General features: G+C 53.4%; 1 protein-coding gene across 8 annotated transcripts in view; it reads right to left on the bottom strand.

The window, feature by feature from the left end:
- Nucleotides 1-4,968: 4,968 nt before the first annotated feature.
- The window catches only part of RREB1 (ras responsive element binding protein 1), a 127,348-nt gene continuing 110,828 nt past the window's right edge, over nucleotides 4,969-21,488 (bottom strand). For 7 of the 8 annotated variants that reach the window (XM_032341025.1, XM_032341023.1, XM_032341024.1 and 4 more), the window contains 3 exons: nucleotides 15,689-15,853; nucleotides 9,992-10,825; nucleotides 4,969-8,435 (listed from right to left, as the gene is read on the bottom strand). In XM_032341025.1, the coding sequence (XP_032196916.1) occupies nucleotides 7,918-8,435; nucleotides 9,992-10,825; nucleotides 15,689-15,853 (1,517 nt within the window). In that variant the 3' untranslated portion in view covers nucleotides 4,969-7,917. The remainder of the gene's footprint in view (nucleotides 8,436-9,991; nucleotides 10,826-15,688; nucleotides 15,854-21,488) is intronic. The other variant, XM_032341026.1, reaches the window with a different exon arrangement.

The following is a 21,488-nucleotide window of genomic DNA, read 5'->3' as shown; positions in this document are numbered from 1 at the left end:
AGAGAGGCAGCCCTAGGAGCCTGGGACCGCCTTTAGTTTCCGGAGCCCTGATTTTCAAACTTCCCTAGGCTTCAGAATTCTCTGGGGATTTGCTGAAGATGCCTATGGCCGGGTTCCACCCCCTGAGATCCTGAATCAGTAGGTCTGGCATTGGGTTTTTAACAAGCAATCCAGAAATTTCTCTTCAGTGGTTGGGTAACGCAGGTGGGGAGGCCCATGGTGAGGTTCCTGGCAGGAGGGAGAAGAATGCACCGGTCCTGGAGGGCCTGCCTAAGCACACACCACGCGGGGCCGAGAACAGCCGTCCCTGCAGAGCCCGGCCCAAAGGGCCCGACCCCAACCCTACGTCTTGGTGGCTTTTGCCTTGTGGCGAAAGAGCTGGAAGAGGTGGGAATGTACAGAGTGACCGTGACAACACAAGGATGGCACGACGTCACACCTGCGTTCCCAGTGTTCAGCAGACAACGCGCACCCTCATAGACACCCCACGCCTCCCGCGATCTGTCTCAGGGTTTCTCTGGCGGGTGATGGCATCCGAACAAGGTCGCCCATGAGCTGGCCGGCGCGGGCACATCATTTCAGCCCCTGTCTCGGCTCTGGGACGACAAGGACTGTTTTTCCTTCCCCGTTCCCTGGATGGGGGTGAAGACGAGGGAGCAAACCACAGGGTCTCTGCAGTGTGCACACGACTGCATAAACACATCCCAGATGAGGAAGGGGGAAAAAAGTAGCTCTCCCACCGCCAAACAGCACTATTCAATGAATAAAAATAGCATCTGAGGGGGGCCTGGGTGGCTCAGTCGTTAAGCATTTGCCTTCCGCTCAGGTCATGGTGCCAGGGTCCTGGGATCGAGCCCCACATCGGGCTCCTGCTCCATGGGAAGCCTGCTTCTCCCTCTCCCACTCCCCCTGCTTGTGTTCCCTCTCTATCAGATAACAAATAAAATCTTTTTTTTTTTTTTTTTAAAGGCATCTGAGCAGCGAGCTGACTGCTTTAATTTTTTTCTTCCTATTTTCCAGGGGCTCCCCAATTTTTTCCATTGAGCAGCTATGGGTTTGATTTAAAAGCCCCATCTGAGAGATGCCTGGGGGGTGTGGGGGCGGCAGGCTGGGCCGAAGAGCAGCCAGCAGCCCCCGACCTGGCCTCCTGGGCCCACAGCTTCAATTCCTGCCCTGACAGCCGGGCCGGCCCCGGGAAAGGGGACAGCGAGGACCAGACACGTCACCGCCACGTTTGGCTGTGGCTTCCTTCAAAGTAAAACGGGAAAGGCGAGCCCACTGGTTTCTTATTTGGGACCTTGGCAGCCTAGAATCTGAGGGGACTGTTTTTGTTAAAGAGCAACCTTCAATTTTCAGTTTAAAATAAACTTGGTCGCCCTTCCCAGTTCGCAGCCTCCCAGCGAGTTTGTGGAACGGGGGGCCCCCGGGCCGCTTGGCGCCCAGGCTGGGGAGTGGGGAGCTGGCTGGCCGGGGCACCTTGGAGTCTCCTTCTTGCTTCTCGGCCCCTTCAAGGAGCCTTGGGCTCCCATGAGCCGGGCAGAAATGCAGAAACTCCAGAGGACCCAGAAATCCACACACTCTAATCCTGTCTGGGCTTCACTCCCTCCTCCTGAGATGGTTTCTCTCTCTGGAGGGCGAGTCTCCGGCAGCGGCTGGTACCGGCCTTCTCCAGGAGGGGCTGAATCAGAGAACATACGAGAGAGTGACCAGCATCACCGGGCGAGCGATGTGTTCACGGGCGTCTGGTACCACATACTCATGCTCTCCCCGGAGAACAGCGGTCAGAACGCGAGGGCATGGCCATTGGGACTAGTGTCCACTCGGCCCTCTGAAGCTGGTTCTGCTCAGGCAGGGCTACAGGGCTACCGTCTGGGCTTGACATCCTAAGGCTTCCCCGCGCCCCGTCGGGGAAACGTCCCATCCAGCGCAGCGTGTCTGGTGACCGAGCCTCCTGTTCTTTGCTTGCTCAGGACCGCGGGGGCCCTGCGGAGAATGGGCAGGCAGGGCACCGAGTTGGGGAAGAGTGAGTGGCGGGTGTCCGGGTGCTGGGGGCACACCTGGAAATCACGCCGGCGACCCACGGCAGAAAGACTTGTGTGCTCCGGGTCCCAGGGACGCCAGCAGCCGCTTTCTAGAAATGAGGTGCTTATGCGGTGTGGACAGAAAAGACTGAGGACTCTTCTTTTTCTTTTTTTTCCATTGACCACATATCCTCTACCAAGGTTAATTCTCAGGACTGAAGCCCCTTCTTTTTATTTATTTATTTATTTATTTTATTTATTTATTTGACAGACAGAGATCTCAAGTAGGTGGAGAGGCAGGCAGAGAGAGAAAGAGAGAGAGAGAGGAGGAAGCAGACGCCCCACAGAGCAGAGAGCCTGATGCGGGGCTCGATCCCAGGACCGTGGGACCATGACCTGAGCCGAAGGCAGAGGTTTAACCCTCTGAGCCACCCAGTTGTCCCTTTTTATTTGTATAATTAAATTTTTATTCAATTCCAGTATAGTTAACATACAGTGTTATCCGTAGTATTAGTTCCAGGTGTACAATATAGTGGTTCAGCACTTCTATCCGTCACCCGGTGCCCATCACAACAAGTGTGGCCCAAATACTCACCCCACCTACTTCCCTCTGATAACCATCTGGTTGTTCTCTATAGTTAAGAGCTTGGTTTGCCTCCATCTCTCTCTCTCTCTCTCTCTGTCCCTCTCCTTTTTCCTTTGCTTTGTTTCTTAAATTCCACATATGAGTGAAATTGTAGGATAATTATCTTTCTCTGACTGACTTATTTTACTTAGTATGATACTCTCTAGTTCCATTCATGTTGTAAATGGCAAGATTTCGTACTTTTTATGGCTGAATAATATTCCATTATATGTTATATATTATGTATTATACATATTACCTATATATATAATATATATACACACACATACATCTTCCTTATCAATTTATCTGTTGATGGATGCTTGTGAAGCCCCCTCTTCTAAAGGTGAATTCTGGGGGACACTGGTGGTTCAATCGGTTAAGCCTCTGCCTTCGGCTCAGGTCAGGATCTGTGGGTCCTGGGATCGAGCCCAGCACCGGGCTCTCTGCTCAGTGGGGAGCCTGCTTCTTCCTTTCCCTCTGCACCCCCCCCCCCACTCCTGCTCTCTCTCAAATAAATAAATGACATCTCAGTTAAGCATGTGCCTTTGGCTCTGGTCACGATCCCAGGGTCCTGGGATGGAGCCCCATATTGGGCTCCCTGCTCCGCGGGAAGCCTGTATCTCCCTCTCCCACTCCCCCTGCTTGTATTCCCTCTCTTACTGTGTTTCTGTCAAATAAATAAATAAAATCTTTAAAAAAAAATGAATTCTGGACACCTGGACATCACAGCCAAGCTGTGAGCCCGTGTGTTCTGGGGGGACTCTCCAAGCTTCGACTTCTCTGTAGCTCCTGCATCTGATGGGTCATCCAATGCTGGTAGCAACCCTTGAAAATACACCCTGACCCCAACCTCTTCTCTGTCTCTACCTCACCGCTTTGCTCCAAGCTGCTACCATGTCCGACCTACATCACTCTGGCTGCCTCCTGATGGCCTCCCTGTGTCCACCCCGGTCCCGTCAACCCCCAGTCCACACGTAGCCAGCAAGCCTCGCAACCCTTGTCCCCCGCTGCCCCACCCCTTGCCACCCCACACCGGTCACATGGCTTCTGCAGGGCCCGGTAACACCCACCCCCCAAAGGCCTTTCTCTCTGGGGCCCTCCCCAGACCCTTGTATGAACTCTGCACTGTCCTTGGCCAGTCTGTATTGTCTGCCACTGTCAAGACCCAAGTTCCACCAAGAAAGAAATGTGTTTTGTTCCTGCTGTATTCTTCGTGCCCAGGACAGCGCCGGGCATACACTGCCTGCCCAGAACAGCTTTGTTGACCAAATGCATCGTCAATGTTAACCAGGTTCCGGCAAGGGATGAACAACTAAAACATGTCCCCAAGCTTAGGGTAGCTTGTAGACTTCTGCCACGCTGGGACTACTACAAAAGTGAAGCGGATTTTATTTTCAAAGAAAATTAATTATTTGAGAGACAGTGACAGCACGACTCGTGTTCCCGGTGGTGGGTGGGGAGCCCAGTGCAGGCCCGCGCAGCCCATGTCCCGGGTGGGGGCCAGGTTTCCAGGCCGCTATTCTGGAAAAGCAAGTGAGTTACCACTTGTACCCTGGACATTTTTTTACAGAATTTATTTTGTGGCTTCCAAAGAAATCTATATGAGCTTCTTTAACAGTAGTCTGTTTATTAGGGAAGAAGTTGGGTGTGGGTTTTTTCTTTCATTGTGCCTTCAAAGAACTCTGGGCCAGCACAGGTAGCCCTTAGGTACATGCCAAGGGCTGTCTTAGCCAGAGGCCGAGCACCCCATGTGGCTTACTCCCTTTCCACCGTCTTCTGGATGTTTACTTTCCCTAGTGGAAGGGGGAATGAAAGGAACTGAGTTTCAGAGGGACACCTGGGCAGCTCGGTGGGTTGGGCTCAGCGTGGAGGTGAGGAAGTCCTTACAGACCAGAGCACTGTAACTCGTTCTGCCGTGACCTGGGCCTTAGACCCACAGCGCGGTCAGTGCATTTGAAGCCCCGTCTACAGTTACCTCGCCCCAGACACAGCTCCCTCCGGAGCTGCTGAGTCCCGGCTTTGAAGCTTCGAGTCTTTGCCCATTTGTGACTTTACAACGACAGACCTCCCATCTGCGTGGGTTCTCCTGCGCCCGGGGGCAATGCAACCCCTTCTAGCTGGTGTGGACACCCCAGGAGGTGCGGCCCAGAAGACCCATTTCCTGGCTTTAGCCGTCGCTAAAGCAGCAGCCTCGTCACCTCCTGGGTCAGGGAGCAGGCACGCGGTTCCCCTGATGGCCCCAGAGGTCAGTGGCCTGTCCCGCACAGGCAAGGGGCGAGGACACGCTGGCAGGGTGACAGCAATCACAGGACGGCCATGTGACCGGCAATCTGCCATTTTTAAAATATAACATTTATTGCTTAGATGGTTTGATACAGAACAGCTTTTCTTCTCATTCTGAATTTGGAAGTACTATACAACTGAATACAAAGAGGAACAAAAAGTACCAAAACCAAACTTGTGATTCTGTTCCTGTGGCATAAACCGGTTTTGTACATAACACGGAGCAGCAGTTAAGTTCCCTTTAGAAAAATATGAATTCTACACATTTATTATTGTTTCCTGTTTAATGCATGGGCTGAAATCACTGGGATCAACTTCCTTCTTGAAGAAAGAGAGGACAGAGACGGACAGGTGGAAGGGATGGTGCATCTTTCTGAAAGCGGCCCCCGACTGTCGCATAGCTTCCCCCCAGGGCCGTGTGGGAAACAGCCCTAGGTTTTATATTCTGTTTTCACAGCCGGGAGTTTCATGTAGTGATTGAATCTCAGCATTGTGTCCATAAATCAAAGAGAAAAACAAGAGAAAAACTTGCACCTCAAAAAACTTTTCAGAAGATCCATATATATATATGGAGATATATATATATATATATATATATATACTATTTTTTTTTTTTGTAAAAGCCCTGAGAGAAGGAGAAAGAGAATCAAACAAATTGTATAGAAACAAATTAACTGGACATGCAAACTAAACTATGATTCACCCAGAGTTTAAACAAATCACAAATTTCACAGTTTAATATTGGGGGAGGGGAGAGCAAAACAAACAAATAATACACTTCTCAATCTCACTAATAAAATGTGGCAAGACCTTATCGACTACGAGGGTACAGATGGAGGCTAAATAAAGCTTTAAATCAATAGTGATTATTGCGAGCTGTGGCCCCCGGCTGCGCGGCCAGGCCCATTCCTGCTACATCTCACCGCAGCGTAGCGCTCAGTCATGGCTTCCCTCCACAGAGTCGTGAGTTTTAGTGTGGAGAGTTGCAGAGAGAAACAAAACACGAGATACCCCAAATAGTGACAACAACGGTAACAATAACAATGGTCATTTAAAAAAAAAAAAAATGAAGGGATGCGTGAACAGGCATTGGAACTACGCAAACCACACTGGGTGTGAAGGGGTAACGGGAGATCCTTGGTTCTGATCTGTCGCCCTCTAGAGTCAGTCACACCTCGGGTTCAGGCATTCCCAGTACAGTTACAAGTCATAGATACCTCCACCTTTTCCCTTTCACATGCAAAGAGATCACAAGTAATAATCCCAAGAGAAAAATAGCTTCCTTTGAAGTCTGGGCAGTTGGGATTTTGGCCCCAAAAAATGGAGGAGTTGGGAAGGAAGCGGGGGAGAAAAAGGTGTGTGTGTCTGCGTTGGTGAGTGGAAGCGGAGGGGGAAGACTCCTCGGGGGCCAGAAGGGGCTGGGGTGCGGGGGGAGGGGGTGGCCAGGGGAGGGCTAGTGGGTCGGGCGCCCTAGAGGTCTTGGCGGAGGGGCAGGACACTGAACACAAAATCAGCTACAGTAGGGAAACGTCTCTCATCACTGCTGGCGGCTACAGTGAGGGAATTCTATGGCCCACATGGGATGCTCGTGGGAAAAAAAAAAAAAAGTCCTGCCTTTTCGCACCCAGGGTTCACGCTATTTCAGGAACACCAGAAATAGCATGTTTCGCTTCAAGCACCAACCCCACGTCACAGGAAGGTAAATACAAATCTATTTTTCATCTTCCAATCTTGCACGTGCAGTTTTATTACCAGTAGTAGTAGAAGTACTTCCTCGCTTTGCAAACGACAGTAGCACAGGCGGGTAAGGCTTCAGCCCAGTTTGGCAGGGAGACCGGGGAGGGAAGGGTCTCCTTGCTGCCTGGCTTCCTTGGAAGCCCCGGGCATGTGCCCCCTCGCTCTCCCCTCTCTGAGCTGCTCTCCGGCCGGCCCGTGCGGGAGGACCGCTCCCGGCCCCCGCTGGATTCTGCAGTCACGGAAGAAAGGCTTGTCTAAGTACAGTAGAAGAGCTACCACCCGGGGGTGGGGGGCCAAGGAAAGCTGCGGGCAGATGCCCACACGGGGACCCAGGGGCAGCCCAGGTCTCCCCGGACAAATATTGCCCATTTGTTTCTGCTGACTGCAGAGACCAGCAAACTGATGAAATAATAATAATAATAATATTAATATTAATAATACATATACCAAACATGGGGGAAATCAGATACAGGACATCTGTGCACGTTCTCCATAGGTTAAAGTTGCCAGCGTAACTCTCCTCTGGAAGTTAAGAACAGAGGTCTTGAAACTTGAACAGTAATACCATGTCTAACGCTGAAAACACGTACAAAGTTGAGGCTAGAATCTTCCCCGGTTCTGGCTGGCGCCCAACTGGAAACCTTCATCAACCACATCCCGCCATATGGAGGCCCAAATTACAGCTCCACCATGTAGCAAACAGAACGAGAAAAAGGTCTATTTGAGAAAAAAGGAACATCTTATCCACATATCCTCTGGCAATTTACATGAAATTCACATCATCTTCTTCCAGTTATTGGTTATGGGTATCCAAGGACAAATTTTTTTCTTCTGTTTCCAGCTCACAGAACGTACGTTACTATCACAGATTTGCAAGAACAAGCTCACACACACCAATACAGAAGGTAACGTTAATGCTTAAATGAAAAGGTCCTCTCCAAGAAATTCATTAAAATATATGCTTTGTTTGTTTCAAAAAGTCATTTTGGGGACACACACGCCCAGGCTGACACTGAAGGACTGGTGAGTACTTAAGGCACCGGAAGTGTGCGTGCGGAGTCTCTTGCACGGAGATGTAAGGCTATGGCACCGGCCAAGACGGCCCACTCCCTCTCGTCCGTCTGTCTGTCTCTCTCTCTCACTCCCCGACAGCTGAAGGGCACTGAGGAAACCTCATGAAATACAGATTCAGGACACTTTGCTCTGCTGGCTTTCGTCTGTGTGCTGGTGGGGGGACGTGATGGGCTGTCATTCTATCCCCAGGAGTGGCGAGGCACCGTCCGCGGCCAGGATGGGGTGGGCGGGCCCCTTGCCTTGTAGCTCTGGCAGGGCCTCCACGAGGGCCGCCGGGCTCTCTGGGTCAGGGTCACCCAGAGACGCTTGCCCCTTGGGGCTGCCCCCTGGAGCGGCCTTGGGAGCACTCCTGCCAGCTTCAGCCTGGCAGGCACCCGCCGTCCGACCTGCTGCCCGTTCCTCCCTGCGGCTGAGATCCTTGGTGGCACTGGCCAGGCTCTCCTTTCGGCTCCGGGTGACAGCCACGTGGTTGCTGGCCGGTGGACCCGAGTCAGCCTCGTTTTCTGAGACGGGGTTGTTGCCGCTGTGGGTGGACTCGCTCTCACTGTCCTCCTCACCCCGCTCCTCCTTGTCGCTGTCCTTCCCGTGCTGCTTGGCGTGCCTGGCTTTCTGGTGGACCCGCTGATGGCGAACCAGGCTATGCTTCAGGGTGAAGGTTCGCTCACAGGTCTGACACTTGTATGGCCTTTCTCCTGGAGCGGTGGGAGAAAGAAGTGGTGTCTGTTAATAGTAAGGCTAGCAGAATCCAGCTCTCTGTCCTACATGAGAGCAGCAGCCATGTAAGCAGGCACGGGAGCAGCGGGCAGCAGGAGGCACGACCACCCCTCACCCCCTGGCCCAGGGGAAACCATTCTCTTTTTCTGAACTGGAAAATAAGGAAGCAGAAATGCAAGGGGCCACCCTCAGCTTCTCTCTCCCTTCCACCTCTCCCACTAGGTTTAAAAAATTTTTTTTTTATTTTTTAAGATTTTATTTATTTGACAGAAACACAGCAAGAAAGGAAATACAAGCAGGGAAAGTAAGAGAGGGAGAAGCAGGCTTCCCACTGAGCAGGGAGCCTGATGCTGGGCTCGATCCCAGGACTCTGGGATCATGACCTGAGCCAAAGGCAGCCGCTTAACAACTGAGCCACCCAGGTGCTCCATCTGACTAGGTCATTAACACACTGATGCAGGAACCAAGGTCCCCAGGGGGAAGCCTCATGGACACCCAGACTGGCCTGAAAAGAATCTCGGGGGAGGACAGCAGCGGGGTCCCTCTTGCGGGGAGAGGGCACCACTTCTGTGGCTTGCACATGACAGCAGCACCTCCCCAGTCAAAGGCACCAGATACTCCGTGTTCTGATCTAGAGCAGCTGGGGCTTTCCCTCTTGCTCACAAATACTGCGCTGAGAGCAGCTGAGAGTACCACCTGCCAGGGGCCCAAGAATATCTCTCCGCTAGGAGCCAAGCACGGAGCCCTCCAAATCCCCCAGCGGCGGCTGGAGCAGCGAGCCGGAAGAATGTGCGCACCGTGGCTGCCTGGGGAGGGGCAGGAGGAAAGCCCAGACCAGGGTGCAGGCTCTAGGGGCTTCTTTTTGGAGGGGGCGGGTGGGATAGGTTTAAATCTTTTGGTTTTGTTAGTAATATCCAGGTCTTGTCCTTTCTACCAAAAAAATGGCCCCGCTTCAGGGACTGTAGACGGAGAGCTCCAGAAGGGGCGAGGACACGCGTGGAACACGGCCGCCCTGACACGCCCGTGTAGCTCCAGTTCAGTGACGTCAGTCAGACCGGCTGCCGCACAGCCCGGAAATGCGAAGGCCCTTGCTGTGCGCATGCGCAGCCAACTTCCACCTGCTGAGAGCCAAGCCCGGGAGCCTCCCGCACAGCACCGCTGAGCCCGGGTCCCCACTGCCAGCTCCCCAGGCCACACCCTCAGTCCTTCCCAGCATGGGCCCCAAACGCCCAGTGCCCACGTTCTTCTAGATGCTTCTATGGGACAGGGCAACCCTCATCCCCGGTCCAGAGCTAGGAAGATGGCTTAAAGGACTGCCCAAAACGCTCTCAAAACGACCCCTGCTGAGGGGCCGCCGTGCCGCTAGTGTACTCCGACTGGAAGAGAACCCCCGCTCAATTCCGAGTTCACGTGGCTTCATCGGCCCACGCGCACGCTGCGGCCAGGCCTCGGTCTCGCTGCTTCGGGGGAAGCGGAGCCTGCAGGCCGAGCCCCCACCAGCAAAGCGCCCCCCACCCCTGCCCCGTGCCCTCACCTGTGTGGGACCTCATGTGCCGCGTCAGGTCCTGCAGGGACCAGAACCTCTTGTTGCACACGCTGCACACCTTCTTCCTCTTGTCGGCCTTGCTGGCCGCGCTTCTCGGGGAGTCTGTCTTTGGCTTCTTGTCGTCGTCACTCTTCTCCGAGGACTTCTTCTCGGCCACGCTCTCCCCGTCCGAGGTGCCCTCCGCCTCCTCGCCCTGCCTGTCCCCTGAGGCTTCTGATGACGACGAGGTCACCCCCTCCGCGGGGGGCTCCTCCGAGGGGTGGGCGGGCTTCTCCTCCGGCTCGGGCGCGGGGGCAGCGGCCGGGCCGGGCAGCGGGTCCTCGGCAGCCCCTGCTCCGCTGGTGCCCGGGCCATCCTCCCGGGGCTCCTCGCGGCCGTGGGCCTTCCTGTGGCGGCTCAGGGTCCCCTGGAACTTGAAGCTCTTGCCGCAGACGTCGCAGGAGTGCTTCTGGTCCTGCTGGGTGGGGCCCCCGCTGCCTGCGGCGCCCGCGTCGCCCTCGGCCAGCTTGAAGCCCATCAGCCGGCTGGCGAGGTTGAGGTCCAGGCTCTTGTTGCTCACGGTGTCTTCCTCCGGGCCGTCTGCGTCCTCATCCCTCTCCTCCACGCCGTGCTTGTCCTCATGCTCCTGGCTCTCCCCCACGTCCTGCTCGTCCCCCACCCCAGGCAGTGCGGCCGGGCCCTGCGGCACTTCCTCTGCGGGGAGCTCCTCCTGGACCTGGTCGGGCGCAGGGGCTCCCTCGGCCGCAGGCTGCTCTTTCTCGCGGGAGGTGAGGTCCAGCACTTCACCGCCTGCCGCTGGTGTCTCTGCGTCCGACTGGCTATCTGCGGGAGCGAGCACAGGGGCATAGGCTGAGGCCGAGGACACCCAATACTCCCTTCCAAGAGCCCCATTGGGACTCTCAGCTGGACCTGGCCCCCAAGCCCGTGTGCCAACCCCAGCAAGGATGCCTCTTCCCCCCAATCCTTGTTCCCACTCACATCCCTGGAAGGTCGTGGTGAGCCTGGGTTTATTTACAAAAGGCAAAAGGACCCTCCACATACACACGTGTTAGGGTCGAGAGACCAGCTGTTCTCAGAGCTGGGCCCTCCCGCGCTATTCCCCCGTCCCAGTAGCAGTGCCCAGAGCCCTCCACTGCCACACACAGGGATGCTCAGGCCCCCAGGAAGGTGTGAGCGACTCAGGGCAGCACAGACAGAAGGACCTGCGAGAGAGGACAGCTGGTGCATTCAAGAGGCTCGCAGCACTAGGGAGATTGAGGAAGCGGAGCTGTCAAAGTTATTTTTCCAGTGCAGAGAGATCATACAAACATGCAACATACATAGGCCCACTCCCAGAACACAGTACCTGATGAGCGTCTCACAGAATCTGGCCCAAAGCATGGATTCTGTGCAATGGTACAGGCGCTCTTGCCTGCCGGCTAATTCCCAGAGTTCCAAGGCATAAATGGAGCTGAGTGCACACCTGCGGGCCTCCTCACTCCCGTGAGGACCCCACGAAGAGAAGGGAAACCTCTCCTAGCTCTTCATCTGCTCCTACCTGTCCACCCTCCACAGCAAAATGAAATGCGGAAAGTCTGCCAGTTTTTAATGACCTTAAGGGATGGCACTGTGGCAGCACCAGTGACGCAGAACGGACAACAGAATTTATCAGAAGCACCGTCTTCTCTTCACTCAGGTTGAATGAGGTCTTAACAGCTTCTTCATTACATGCTAAGGCCCTGAAGCTCTCTGCTGAGAACTATTTAATTATCCAGCCAATGGCCAACTTACTACTGCAGGGATCAGAAACTCTTCCCACATCGGGCTGGCAAAACCCATGGTTTCGTGACACTTAGGTCGGATGTACCTCCCTCCTTGTGCAGATCCCTGATTACAGTGCCCAAGCCAGCGGATCTGGGCACCTAAGCGGCCCCTCACGTATGGGATTGGACATGTCACCATGTCCGCCTGTGCCCATCAGTCTGAGTCACCTGATCGATTCTTTGCCATCAAGGCGGTCCTGCAGCTGGGGGTGAAGGAGCTGGCCGTCCTGTGGCCATGGTCATACCTGTCTGGCGCTTTTGGCTTATCCACAACCATCTACACTTCCATGTGTTAATAAATGATTTTTATAAATTATCCAAAAAGTTTAAAGAAGACTCCTGAGATATACACACCAACATCTACGCCTTACTCTACAAAAAAACTATACACTCATTTTCTTGAATCATCCCAAAAGGGAGCATCTACTAAATGAATTTTGGCATAAAGTCCATTAAAAAAAAAAGATAGAATGCTCAGTTTCTTAAAAGAAAAATCTTAATCTCTGATTACTTCCTATTTGTCCCAGTATATTCCAGGCTATTTCTCTTTTTTATTTTTTTTTCACCAAAGAACATGGGTTTTCAAGTTCACCGTAGCAGAACATAATTAAGACATCTTAAAAAAAATCGTGATGAATTCTGAAACTCAACCCAAGTATATACGCTAATATCAGATTGTTCTCACATTTGGGCCCCTCCTCAGCGTGGATAACGGAGAGCTCACCCTCAATCGCATAAAAGGCCAGCTCACTTCCTCTGGTGAACAAAAGAGGGCTTGGCTGTGCTCTACCAAACTTCCACTAGGGGGAGACTTTTAACAGGGCAGCCTGCACCCTTGACGTTCTAGCAACTCCAACCAATTTTTATTAAGGGACTCTTGGCAACTGTAGACTTAGCCTCTTCTCCTTTCATGAATATCCAACTTCTAACGCCAGGTCCTATTTCGTTCCCACCTTCTTCAACCGCCTACACCTTCGAATGCAGGTAGTACAACAGATGGTTTTTCTGAGCAATGCCACCTATCTTAACTGGTAACCTCTCTGTCCCTAGCCATCCCCTCATTCGTGATGCTACACCTAAGAAAAACTGTGAGGAGGCAGGAATCCGGAGTGCACCACTGTAATAAACCCACCGCTGCTCCTACAGGGGGAGTGGAGACTCTCCGGTCAGCTTGACAAAGAACTACCTGTTGCTTCCTAGCAGTTCCATGTTCCTCAGCTGATGTGACCAACTACCAATCTAAACACCCAATCGGCCTGGCCAGGGGCACAGCTGTTGAGGAAGCTACTGTCTGCGTCTGGCCTCCCCAGAAGCATTTCCTCTGCGCGCGGGCAGGGGGCTCCTGGCTGGTAAGGCCAGCCACCCTTGAGGAGCAATATAAAAACGTCTACGTTTCCGCTGACTTAGAAGGTCAAGCGCAGGTGCCCACAGATAGGAAGGCTCTCACAGGCATCTCCTGAAGAACCACAAGGACCCCCAAAGACAAAGTGGGTCAGGGAACCTCTCTGCCCAAGAGAAAGTGAACAGAGAGCTTTAGTTCAAGGACCAATGTGCCTCTTTAAGCCCAAGCTGCCTCTTCGTAGCACTGCTGGCATTCCTCTGGGTGGAGGGGGGGGGAATCCAGGGTGTATTTTCTTTAAAGAACTTACATGATTAAAAAAGTCAGACTTACATTATAAAAACATGTCTAGGGACTTGAAGCTAGGCATATAAACCTAAAATACCCCTCAAGAACTTCCTTGGTCATTTCCTGCCCCCCCCCTTTTTTAAATGGTCTTCCTCTAAAGCCTCACTTTTATGGGAGGGAGCCCTGAAAGCAAGCTTCACCCCACACCCCTGCCATGCTCACTTGGGTGTGCAACTCTCCTTGAAAGCACTGAACCCCACCTCCCTGACCTCTTTGTCCCCCGCTTTCTTACTATGTATGAATTGTGACCACAATGAAACCAAACATGTATTTTCTCTTCACTGGTTTCACATTACAGCTTTCAGTGAATTTTCTTTTTCCAGAGGCTTTGTCCTTAAAGAAACCCTATATAACGTCCAGGACCGGGCAGAGGTGGGGCTCTGATAGGGTTTGGCAAAACAGAACTCATGTAACTGCAAATTTAAAAAACAAATACACCCACAATGTAAAATCTGGTGAACTGAAGCTAAGATGTATGTTCTGATTAGCTTTTTGTGTCTGCAGGCTCCCAAAGCTGCCCGCACCCCCAGATGTTGGCAGGAGGCCTGGTTCTGGGCTCTCCCATAGGCTCAAGAAACTGAATGCAAAATGAGCATTCATCACTTGGTACTTACTTGCCGGCCACCCTGGGAAACTAAGGGTGCCCCTTGCCCTCAGTTATCCACTGCTTTCTCTCTTTTGGGACCACTATGGGTAAAATCACATAGCTGCTTCTTAAGCCAGGCTTCGAGAAAGTGTCTGGGGCTACCAGGTGATTACAGCAGCCAGCTGTTAAACACTAAGAGCAATCGTCTGCAGCAAATTCGAGTTCTGCCAGGATCGCTGTGGGTTTCCTGGAGATGGAACAGTTGATCTCTGGCTCACGGGGCTCCAAGGTTCCGTATCTTTCTTTACCCAAAGATGCCGGCCAATTATGTAGAAATGGAAGCTGGGGGAGGAAGTGGCAAACTGGCTTACATTTATACACCCTTAGAGGGTTTGATCGTAACCAAAGGGCCTGGCAGTTCAGGGACTGGCTTGTTTCACAAGGGCTTGGGGGAAGGCACGGCGGAAAAGCAGAGGGTCTGGAATCAATGGCTCTTCCTGGAAATGCTACCCATTCAGATGTGCCCCTCTCCCCCTGGAACTCAGATAAGGACAAAGGGGCTGGGGAGAAAGGAGGGGGCCCCCAGACAACATAGCTCCCCACCCCCACCCACATCTGAGGGAGAGAAGCACAGGATACAATGATACCCCTGGACCAAAGCCTCTGGGGAGACCCACTCTGGCCTTGAGAAATGGGGAAATGTCAAGCTTTCGAGATCTGCAGAACTGAATCCATAGCTGTAACGAACCCACGGCCAGCTAACTAGTCATGTATACAGGGAACCCACAGCAGCCGATTTTCTGATCTGTTTGGGGGATGGTGGGAGACGCAGAACCCTAGCACTTGGAGATGCCGGAATGTACTAAATAGAGGACAGGAGTGAATACAGAAGCTGTAAGGAAAAAAAAAAGGTGCCAGGAGACGCATTGAGCAGCCGTTAATTGCTCTGTAGGGGCTGGAGGAAGGAAGCACATATCAGCACACGAGAATAATACCCGGATTCAGGTCAAGCAGAGATGTGATTAAAGAAAGGACATGCAGAGTGCTTTTTCAAACAAGACAAAGTTTTTTACTGGGAGGAGAGTTACTGAAGAGAAAAACACCCCCTCCTCACACGCCCCTCCCCTGTGGAGGGCTGGCATCACTACTTCCTGGAATACCCTGACAGCAGCAGGAGCCCCTCCCCCACTCTGTAGGATGCGGCAGAGGCTGGGCTTTGAGGAAACAACACCCAAAGCCAGTAGGGTTTCATATCCTTTTTAAATTTGATCCTACCGAGAGCTAGAGCTGCACCCCCAAAGCTGAGCTCCCACCTCCGGAGGGGCCCCACGGCAGGAACGGGGGCGGGGGGTCTGCTGCGAGGGCCACAGATCTTCCCTAGTGGCCCAGGAAAGCAATCTGGGGCATGTCGATGTCTCCCCAGGCCCCCGCCTACTGCCGGCTCCCAGTCCTCCGTGGGGCCCGCCGCTGGGGACGGCCAGCCGAGTCCTACAGAGAAATGGGAAAGGCAGCCCCCGAGGCTTGCACGGCTGGGGCTCGCTACCACGCTGCCAGAGCTCTGGGAGCGGCCCTCCTCTGTCCCTCTTCTCTCCGTCACCCGGAAGCACTACCTGTGCTATCATGGGGTCCAACATCACTCTCTTTTGACTGGGGGATAAGCCCGTTTCTTCTCAGGGAACAGTTGGTAACTCCGTGTTTGCGCAACTGGTGGCGTTCACAGTTAGATTTGGTAGAAAAGAAGGCATCGCATTTTTGACAAGGGAAGGGTTTCTGACCTGAAGCAGGAAAAAAAATAAATATTTATCTGGCTTTCTACTGCAACAAAAAAGGAAAGTCGCTTTCCATTCATTCTCCTGGGATAACTGGCATTTGTTCCCCATTCCCAGTCCACCCCTTCCTTTCAACACACACACACACACACACACACACACACACACACACACACTCTAAAAAAAAAAAAAACCACTGGTAATAGAAACAGCTCAAGTGGTATCTTCTCTTATCCTGAATGAAGTGGAATGAAGGTTTTGTCTTCAAAATGCTAAACATTAACAATGAAACCAAGATGTTTAAAACAACAGTATTACCATTAAAAATCTTAATAACAGTAACAAAAAAGAGAGAGGAAAGGGATTTGAGAGAACAGCAAGGAAACACGTCTGATCTGTCACAAAGAGAAGCCACCTCTCGGTCCTTTCTAGCATGGCAAGGACTTCTGACGCTGGGAAATTCAACTGGTGTCTGGAAGCCCAGGATGTCCCTGGGAGCCATTCCCCTCTCCCCAGCCCAGGGGGATGTGGCTGCCTGCAGTGGCCCCAAAGCAGGGAAATGTGCTTTCCTGTCTGACTTGCTGACACAGTCCTACGGGGACCTCTGCCCGAGCTCACTGCAGTCCCAGCGGTAAGGTGGAGGAGGCCTGCTCCTTCCATTAAAGGTTCCTTGTGACCCACACAGGACCGAGTCTGTGTCAGGAGATGAGGTGCTCCGGGCCACACACCTGCCTGCAGAGACGTGGCTGAGCAGGGCCTAGGTTCAGCCCTACCCCACCATGGGACAACTCTTGAGAGAGGGGTTCTCTGCTCTGCCCTGCCTGTCTTAACCTTCCATTTTGATTCCTTTTGTACTGTACAGACAATCCGTCAAAACACAGACCCGCCTCCTCTGTCGCTGGTCCTGTGCTTGTGTGGCTGGAGGAGCAGGGAAAGCAGGGGTGAGGAGGGAAGGCGGAGAAGGGCTGGTGGGAGCCAAGGCAAGGGATCGGGGGAGCCCAGGTTCTGGAAAGAGAAGGTGGCCGTAAATCATTCACCCTATCACTGGATTCTTCTGTTTCCCCCAAGTGCTAAGGTCCCAGGTTCTGTGTACTAACAAACACAGCGTCCGAGCGGCAGCGCGGCCCGCAAGCCTCATAACCTTGAGACGGCCACTCACAAACACGAGTCACGACCTGGCAGCAAAGTCAGCCAGCACAACCCCCGGGAACACCAATCACAGGGCCCTTCAGCTTCCAGGACGACCCACGGGTGCCACATCGCGTGCAGGTGACCAGCCCGGCACTCACTGTGAGCCGACTGCCTGGGCCCGGGGCGGGGCCTTATCAGCACAAGGGGGAGGAAGAAAGAAGCACTGCGCACCACACAACTCCAGGGGGCGCCATTCGCACGGAGCACGCTGGTGTGCAGCCCAGCACCGCCAGCATCACCGGCCCGCGGAGTGCCAGCATCAGGAACCGTCAAAGAGGGGGGCCATGGGGCCATCCCTTCCCCTCCAAGCGGCAAGACCCTTTCGGGTGAGGCTTCGAAATCACCCCTGGAACCTTTTACAAACACAGATGCCTGGAACCGGCCCATGGAAGCCCATGGAAGGAGACACCCAGAAGCCTGGCACTTGTCCTCTGAAGCACTCCACAGGGGACCTACAGGAGCAAGTGGAGAACCCACTGCCTGCTTTCAAGTTGCCCTCCATGAAGCTCAGGGAGTGTTTTCTGCTAAGTCTTACAAATGACATTTGGGGGGGGAAAAAAAAGTCACACTTTTGGATGAAGACTGGTTGTGTTTTGGGGTTTTTTTTTTTTTTCAGTGTACACTTCAAATTATTCTTGCTTTTCTCTAAAAATTAAACATAACCTTTCATAATTATTTGGTCTTTATTTTAAGTATGAAAAAATAACACTTTATCGTCCAAAGATCCAGTACCATAGCTTCTGAGTCAGGCCAGACGAGAGGGAGACCCAGCTGGGAGCGAGACCAGTCAGAAGCCGGGCTGCCGAGGAACTGGAGGATTCTTGATTTTAAGTAAAACCACTGGTTCCGTGCTCCTTGCCACTGCATGGTGCGCTCTGTGATTTTACAGCGAGGTTCAGACAGCCTGGCTCACGCCCCGCGATGAAGATTCAGATTCTTGTGCTGAATTCAGATCATGACCCAATGATGTCAGAAGCGTTCTCAAAGTGACAACTAACAGGAACCCCTTAGAGATCCCCTCACACTGCAAAAGCCTGACACGTTTGCACTCATTCACTCACTCGTTTCTTTTCACGGACGCATGACTGGCATATAAGTCTCACATTTTAAAGAGCGGTGTGCTCTCTGGAATGCAGGCACAGAGAAAACACGAGTCCTTCCAGTGTTTCTTAATCGGAAAGGTTTCCCCAAAACGTGGGGACTGGCAATCTACATGGAAAGTATCACACACAATTCATTTATGTGGGTCACTGCCACAGGTCATGCTCTGGCACGGGTTTATTTCTAAATGTACCCAGAGCCAGGGGAGTGTCCTTTTGCACCTACGGCCGCCCCTCCGCCTCCAACAGGAGCCGTGAAAACCATCAGCTGGACAGTTTCCCTTCCAGAGAGCAGGCAGGAGAAGAGAGAAACCCTGTACTTCTTGATACTGGCAGGCGCTGGGGCCACCAGGAGCAGAAGAACAAAGAGCGAGAGGAAGCGCGACGCTCGGCTTCCCACAGGCAGACATCTTTCCGTGGCCTTCCACCCTCGCGGGGATGGCTTCTCGCTCGCTGGCTGGGCGGAGACTGCCAAGGCCGTCCCTCCAGAAAGCTGGAAGCAGCCAAATAGCACTGGTATCCAGAACACTTTCCACACGGACGTCTGCACACTTGGACGCCGGCTGCCTATGTGCCACGGGGTGGGGGGCAGGACGGGTGCAGAAGACTGCAGGCTAGCAGAGAAGGGCCACTAAAACCAAGCAGGAGAATCCCAAGATGTCAGAGCTGGGGGCGGGAGAGGCGGGAGGCTCAGCCACCCCAGCGTCCGGAGCCCTTCACTTTGGGAGAAAAGGGAGTAGAGGAGGAGGAGGGTGAGGAGGAGGGTGAGGAGGAGGGTGAGGAGGAGGGTGAGGAGGAGGGTGAGGAGGAAGGTGAGGAGGAGGATGAGGAGGAGGGTGAGGAGGAGGGTGAGGAGGAGGGTGAGGAGGAGGGTGAGGAGGAAGGTGAGGAGGAGGGTGAGGAGGAGGATGAGAAGGAGGGTGAGGAGGAGGGTGAGGAGGAGGGTGAGGAGGAACGGAAACGGGCTGACTGCATTTTCTGTACTCTCTGGGCCTGGGGCCGAAATGAGGGGTACAAGGGAGGGACAGTGGACTGTCCTCTCCCCAAGGGCAACCCTGTTCAGGCAGAGGAGCCAAGGAACCAGGACCCGTCCTTGCTCACTAGGACATAGGCCAGGAAGAGAGCGCAATGAGGGAGCTCAGCCACGCAGAGAGAGCTCACCACGGGCGATGAAAGAGGATGGAGATGCCAGCCTCCTCCCAGACGTGATCCCAAGAACCTGAGCCATGGGCCCCTGGGCCGCAGCAACCCCACCGGTCTCCCCAGAGCTGCCTGTCTAGGAGACAACAGACGGATGTTACGATCCTTCTGTGCATCCGCTATGAGGTCAGGAGGAAGCGGACTCTTGAGACACAGACGCGGTTTGCCTAACAGTGATCTAAACCCAGATGCTGCTCGAAGCTTCGGGCTGGAACACAGCTAGACTTTAGCACTATCCCCACGCCCTGCCAAAAAAAAAAAAAAAAAAAAAAAAAAGAAAAAGAAAAAGAAAGAGAAAAAGGCGGCCTTTTCCCTGTAAAACGCTTTTTGTTTACAGGGCCGTTTCAGAAGCTTGTTTAACTCCCAGGCGCGTAACACATGGGCCTCCGGGCTTATTCCAAGGTTTCTGGAAGGAACGCGTCCCAGCCAGCCAGGGAACCAAGCACAGCTAGGGGATTCTTCAACAGCAGAGCCTCTACCAGTCTGTGGGAAGCGTGGGTGGGTCAGATGGTTTCCCAGGCTGCGTCCAGACGTGACACTCGAGGATGGAAACATTCTAACACAGCACCAGGCACGGCCAAGTGCTCTATAAAATTATTTAATGGAGGTGATCCCGAGGCTGTCCGTGGTATCTGAAGCAGGAGGACAGCAAAGGCAGTTCTCGAAGCCCAGGGGGCACCAGCTGAGACAGCATCTATGCGTGCGGCTAATACCATCCCGAGGCCACCATCAGGGCTGACTGCTAAGATTTGGGGCTTTTTCCATATTCATCTCCTCTCCAACCCCCCGCCAGCCTTCTGCACTGGACCATGTCAGGACAGGTCGTGAGAGCAGGAGACACACGCCCTGTGCACCTGCTAGCAGAAAAGCAGCAGCCACGCTCCCCGACTGGGGGGCAGCTGCAGGGAACGTGACCCTGGCTTTGAACTCGGGCTCAACCAACTCGTGACCCAGCAAAGGACTACGCGCTGTTACTCAGTGTCACCCAGCCTTCATCTCCTTGCTTCAAGACGTGGACAACATCGCCCTCATGGGACAGTCATGAAGACTAGCTCTGGAAGGTCTCTCTACCAACCCTGAGTGCTCCCCTCAAGTCAAAGCCAGAAACCCGCAGCAGGAAGACATGGAAATAAGAAAAGGTTGGACAGGGGGTCACAGATCAGCCTGTCACCAAGGGCTCAGGAACTGCTTAGGAAGAAGTGGCAGAATGCGCTGACATGTACGCCCACCCCAACCCACTCCATCTTCAACAAACCTCCCACGTTCCCTGTCTGCTTTCAGAAGCTACGAGACGTTAAACGCATTCAAAAGCCAGGCGACTGAAATGATTGCATTCACAAGTGGGAACTGCCAGCAGACACGTGCAAGACGTGGACACAACTCTGGGAAGGAAATGCCAGGTGCTCCGGTCCTCCTAGGGAGACTGGTGGTTTGCTGGGAGGACAAAGTCCAGGAGTAGGCGGCCTCACCCACGGACAATGTGCACGCTTTCTGCTAATAAGCACAGGACTCCCAGGTGCGGGGAGGGCGTGCAGAGGGTTGGGCATGGCAAGAGCCAAATGCCCCGTAAGACTGAGCCATCTGCTTTCTGAAGAGTGGTAACACCATTACTCACTTCTCTAAAGGCTCTGCAGGTGACAAACAAGGTCCCCCCAGAAAGGGGCACCGCCTGTTTACCATGCATTTTCTTTTCTGAACCGCTTCCTTCGGGGAACTGTGACTTGACGTTGTCAGGCTTACAGGGTTTCAAATGAAAAGGACAGTCTGAAAATGCAGCATACACTTCCCCAATCTAGAAATTCCGTTTAAGAGTGGAGTCTTTTGTGGACAGGCACTTCTGGCTTGCTGCCACCAGAGTCCTGGATTCGAGGCCCCACCAGACCAGAGAGACCCCCGCCCCCACTTGCTCTCCCCTCCCCGTTTCTCAGGGACTGCTCGGCGACCTCCCTCCCTCATTAGTAGAAATAGCCTGCTATGGGCTTCTTGGAAGCTTCTGAGACGAACACCCCCACTTCTGAATGAAGCCTTTGCACTTGGGGACTGAGCGTGGCTCACACCTCATTCCCAGTATCTGCCTTGTAACCCTTGTAACGGACTAGGTCCGCCCTGTAACTGACTATGGTTGCCAGATTTAGCAACTAAAAACACTC

Source organism: Mustela erminea, chromosome 4, assembly GCF_009829155.1.
Source record: "Mustela erminea isolate mMusErm1 chromosome 4, mMusErm1.Pri, whole genome shotgun sequence".
NCBI classification, from domain to species: domain Eukaryota; kingdom Metazoa; phylum Chordata; class Mammalia; order Carnivora; family Mustelidae; genus Mustela; species Mustela erminea.
Note: the sequence above shows the minus strand (reverse complement) of the source record. Positions and strands in the feature narration are given on the sequence as shown.